Genomic DNA, 5,666 nt, shown 5'->3' on the forward strand with positions numbered 1-5,666 from the left:
ACACACACACACACACACACACACACACACACACTAATAACAGTAGCAGCAAGTAGCAACAACGATTGGGGGCAGGAAGCGAACAAAGAAGGGATAGGGAAATAAAAGAAGGAAGAAAGAATGAAAAAAAAAAAGTGAATAAAAAGGGGGGAGAAATGTGTGCGTTCCTGCCAACACTCTTTATAAAAGGATTTCGGTTTTGAATCATTCTTTATAGAGTTGACACTCACATTACTAGTGGTCTCTTCTGACAGTCCTGACACTCATAAAAGCGGAAGAAGAGACGCTGCGAGCAAATATTATCTTAATAACTTCAAATTTCTGTTAAATAATTCGCTTAAAGAGAAGAAATACATTTCGAGTAAGATATCTATGAATCTATGGATACTGAGAGAGAGAGAGAGAGAGAGAGAGAGAGAGAGAGAGAGAGAGAGAGAGAGAGAGAGAGAGAGAGAGAGAGATATTGCTTGTAATAAGGAAAGTTGGGCTACATATGAGACATAGGCTATTTACTCTCTAATCAGCTGATATAGTTACCCACATATTCATTCACTTAGTATGAAAAAAAAAAAATGCAGTTCATTACAAAAAAAAAAAAAAAAAAAAAACTATCCTCAATTCTTAACAGTGCTTTCGGCAACACCGAGTTACCTCCGTGCCTTCCTCGAATCCTCAACTCTACGCGGTGGGGCGATAAGTCCATGAATTTTGAGGCGTCAGTAGGCTAGTGATGTCTTTATAGTGTCTTTACCTCTGTCTGGGCACTTGTTGAACACTCCGGACACCTCCATTTCAAAAGATGCACGCAAACACCATACAAATGTACTTAAATCATTGTACATTATGTATAATATTACTTCCTCTTTTTGCAAGCAAGGTAAGCGTCTCGCACTCAAGGTCCCACATCATGCACGCCAACAAATGCTTTGGTGGTGGATTGACACGCTGTTTTATGTAAACGATGCCACGTTAAATAATCTTGATCCAACGTTTTCATATCTGCCCTAGTAATAAAATCGCCCGAAAAAAAAAAAAAAAAACTATCTGCTGCATTCAAGAAGATGAAGTCAAGATATTTATATTATATATAAATAATATTGTCCTGCGTTGACACGCTTCCTTCTTTCTCTCTTACTCAAACTTTCTTATTTACTTTTCCAATGCGTAATTTACAAATACGCAGCACATTGTAAAAAGAGAAGCAGATAACTCTATTATAGGCAAGCATTATATATAACAATGTACTGTACAATATAACGAGAAAATATATACATAATTTAGTCAGGCGGAGTGAGAGGGGAGTAATAATGTTGCTTATCATGGGAATCCTTCAGCTTCATGACGCACGGTGATCATGTCAGCAAAATGTAACCAACTGGCTGAATGACAACCCTGGGGAATGAAGAATGGCTCCCTGTGGTTTTCAAGTGCATGCCACACTAATGAAGGCGCTGTGCAGGTTTTCCTTCAACTTTTACTTCTTTCCGTCTTTTTTGCTTTTCTTCTTCTTTTCCCGTCTGAATCGCCAAACAGCAATGTTCGTCTTCTTGCAGGAGAGGTGTCGTCAACTTTTGAAGTAAAATAAAAAAACATGTTGTAAATGTAAAGATTTACCAAAATATACGTTTTACAATCGCTCTGTTCCACGTTACTCTGACTTATGGATGTATGATAACAACAAACAGTGACACGTTTGATTCGACAGATGTTTATACTTTAGGATGGTGTGTGTTTCTCTACTCTTACACGTTAGATATAGATTTCAATCATTTGGTTCGTCTGTGATTTACAAAACTCGTAATAAGGTACAGAACAAGCAGTGTTTGCCTGTGACTGAGTTGGCGGAGCTGCACTTGATGCACCAGGGTTGCCACTTCAAAATTGCCAAATTCCCATAGATGGGCTTCATTTCTCCCACAGATTTCCCACGTCATGAAAACAATTCCAACAAAAAAATCCACAAATTTAATTAAGGATAGAGAAAGTTTAACATGTTACTTTACAAATTATTTAGGTAGCATATATCAGTACATGTATATTAAGGGGCCTATAGCTTGAATAAACATAAAAAAACAGGTAATGTTGATTAATTTACCCACAGTTAAGGGGCCTATAGCTTGAATAAACATAAATAAACAGGTAATGTTGATTAATTTACCCACAGTTAAGGGGCCTATAGCTTGGATAAACATAAATAAACAGGTAATGTTGATTAATTCACCCACAGTTAAGGGGCCTATAGCTTGGATAAACATAAATAAACAGGTAATGTTGATTAATTCACCCACAGTTAAGGGGCCTATAGCTTGGATAAATATAAACAGATAATGTTGATTAATTTACCCACAGCTGTGATATATTCAATGTAAGCCTAAGCATAAGTCTTTCTCCTTTATCTTCAACATGAAATAAAATAAGCTGAAAAATTATGAAAATATGATGGTAAAAGAAAATAAATTATATGGAATAACATGCCTTTTTTCCCTACTCTGAAACAATGAGGCAAATTTGGCAAGTTCTCGCTTCAGACCTATCTGTTACATTGTTACTTTCATCATATGTTTACCTCACTATTCCTACTAATCTATCAGCCATTCATCTTCTTCCACTTCCTTCCAACCAGCATCTTTGGCATTAAAATTTTTTACCATTGAGCTCTGAGGAGCGAGCGTGTCTCTATTATTGTTCGTCAGCTGAGGCTCGATACGTGAACAGTACACGGTCGGTTTGTCACCCCCCCCCCCAACACCCCATCCGTCCCTCACCACCACCACTCTCTCTCTCTCTCTCTCTCTCTCTCTCTCTCTCTCTCTGTATAATAATTATGATATTATGCATTATTTAACATTTTTGAACAATTCCCATAAATTTACCAACATTTCCACAAAATTCCCACAAAATTGTAGTTCCCCGACACCTCCCACGTAGCCCTGTTTCTCCCACAGATTTGTGGGAAAATCCCACAAAGTGGCAACCCTGTGATGCACTGGTGGCTCCCGGGTTGCCTGGGCTGCGGCCTGCCAGTATGATTGCCAGTGTGCATTTCTGTTGAACAAGCGAGGATAGTGACACTGCCAAACTGGGTGGGGGAGGCTAGCAAGCAAAAGAGAGAGAGAGAGAGAGAGAGAGAGAGAGAGAGAGAGAGAGAGAGAGAGAGAACGACGGCTGGCCGTGTGACGGCAAGGTAAAGAAGAAAAGTAGGTTTTCAGAAAGTAAAAAATGTGGTAATGTGACGGATGGCGCCTTAAAAGACTACTGGTTTGCGATACTGCAATGCTTATGATGAAACACACCAACACATTTGAAATTCTCGTGACTTTCACTCCGCCTGAACCCAGAGTCAAAGCTTATGTAGCCAATCCTTTCATTCCTACAAGGAATAGGTGAACAGATTACCGATCGCGTCTTTCAACCTAACAATGAATGCCGGGTGAAATCATAAATTAAAATTCCTTCCCTGACCTTGTTTTCAAATTTTCTTTTCATACATCCACAGAAATCCGAAGATACATAACAACATATCAAAATCAAGAAGAAATACAATTCAAATTACTCTTTTCTACTTTTAACTTTTTTTAAAGGAACTGCAAGTAGACACTTTTGTATTCCCTGATTAAAACTAACGCCACACTGAATCTATCTATCAAGCACGGGGTCAGTGTTAGCCTAACGCTCTCATCAGTAACACACACACACACACACACACACACACACACGAAAAATGAGAAATAGTACATGGGATGTGTTTTGGTGTGTGAGTAAGCAAGAGAACAAGTAAAGGAAGCATGGCAGCTCCCTACAGCCTGGGCCAGTCTGATGAGGGGCTCCCAATTGCTGGTTCCAGAAATGGAAGTGTCCGTGGGTGGCCACGCCTTACCTGTGTGTCCAGCAGGTAATACTCGTGCAGGTGAAAGGTTATGCTGTGCTGATAGGCGCTGAAGTGTGCCAGGAAGGTGAAAGGGTAATCCACCTCGTCACAACACATGGTGGGGTCCAGAAATCCTAACGAAGCGTCTGCTCCCACATCAACGATACAAGAGTTACACAGTGTTGTGGCCCCCGGGAGGGCCGCCAGCATCACGGTCCAGGCCAAGTAGTGTTTCACCGCCATTAGGTTACAATAAGCTGGCCTGGTTTCCGTGCAGTCCCTTCACATTACGAACACTTGCCGCAGTGCTCGGGGGTCCTTGCTGGCCCCAACACACGCCTTGCTGCCACTCTCACGGATCTTCCCCATCGCACTCTCACGGGTCCGTCTTGTTGTGGTTTAATGATATCCTCACATCGTACACATGTTCTTGACACAGTGGGGTCAGCGTCAAGGAAGGCACATTTCACAGGGGGATGAATACGCATCCAGACATAGACACTCGCTCCTTCCTCTCAGGCAATCGTCCATCAACTGCGCGGTGCTTCGCTGACCAGCTGCCTCCGCGCACCTCCATCCTGGTCCTTACGCTTGCATCACCGCCAACCAAATTAATTAACCTCTTTAATCAAGTGCCATGGATGCAAAAGCATGTCACTGATTAAAATACGATCAAAACAGCCTGATGCAAGTCTGGAATAAGCAGCTGCACAGAGTTGGGCCATCGGCATCACCCTTGGGGTACACACACACACACACACACACACACCGGTAGCTCAGTGGTTAGAGCGCTGGCTTCACAAACCAGAGGACCGGGGTTCGATTCCCCGGCCGGGTGGAGATATTTGGGTGTGCCTCCTTTCACGTGTAGCCCCTGTTCACCTAGCAGTGAGTAGGTACGGGATGTAAATCGAGGAGTTGTGACCTTGTTGTCCCGGTGTGTGGTGTGTGCCTGGTCTCAGGCCTATCCGAAGATCGGAAATAATGAGCTCTGAGCTCGTTCCGTAGGGTAACGTCTGGCTGTCTCGTCAGAGACTGCAGCAGATCAAACAGTGAAACACCGCGTAGTGAAGTGGTTAGCACGCTCGACTCACAATCCAGAGGCCCGGGTTCGAGTCCCGGAAAGCGGCGAGGCAAATGGGCAAGCCCCTTAATTAATGTGTGGCCCCTGTTCACCTAGCAGTAAATAGGTACGGGGTGTAACTCGAGGGGTTGTGACCTCGCTTTCCCGGTGTGTGTTGTGTGTGATGTGGTCTCAGTCCTACTCGAAGATCGGTCTATGGGCTCTAAGCTCGTTCCGCAATGGGGAAGACTGGCTGGGTGACCAGCAGACGACTGAGGTGAATTACACACACTTAACTACAACCAGCAGTGGCACTTTCATTTGAAACATTGGTTGAATTATATCTCACTTGAATTGCGTCTTCTGTAGGTTTTCCTTCACACTGCCACCGTCCACTTCATGATGTAATAGTCAACGACTGATTTTTTTCTCCTCACGTCATCCAGAGGCACGCCGGAAAGCTGCTTCCTCAACGAACATCTGTTCATTCATGGAAACTCAGCCCGCGTACCCTTCTACTCCGAGACTTAATTTTTTTTCTCTACTCTCGATAGGGCCGTTTCTAGCTATAGGCGGACAAGGCGATTGCCTAGGACCCCCTAAGCCAACAGGGGGCCCCCTGAGTAGCTTGGAAAATTTAAATTTCCTAAGTTACCCAGGGGCTCCGACGAAAAATTGAAATCTAGGGACCCCCCAAACAGCATCTTGCCTAGGGCCCCCACAAAGCTAGAAACG

The 5,666-nt window shown here is 43.2% G+C and overlaps 1 protein-coding gene across 7 annotated transcripts in view; it reads right to left on the reverse strand.

Moving 5' to 3' along the window:
- Nucleotides 1-4,416, reverse strand: part of LOC123504770 — a 42,497-nt gene extending 38,081 nt beyond the window's left edge. For all 7 annotated transcript variants that reach the window (XM_045255580.1, XM_045255578.1, XM_045255577.1 and 4 more), the window contains exon 1: nt 3,878-4,416. In XM_045255580.1, coding sequence (XP_045111515.1) covers nt 3,878-4,111 — 234 coding nt within the window. In that variant the 5' untranslated portion in view covers nt 4,112-4,416. The remainder of the gene's footprint in view (nt 1-3,877) is intronic.
- Between the last annotated feature and the right edge of the window lie 1,250 nt (nt 4,417-5,666).

This window comes from Portunus trituberculatus, chromosome 17 (assembly GCF_017591435.1).
Source record: "Portunus trituberculatus isolate SZX2019 chromosome 17, ASM1759143v1, whole genome shotgun sequence".
In the NCBI taxonomy this organism is placed as follows: Eukaryota; Metazoa; Arthropoda; class Malacostraca; order Decapoda; family Portunidae; genus Portunus; species Portunus trituberculatus.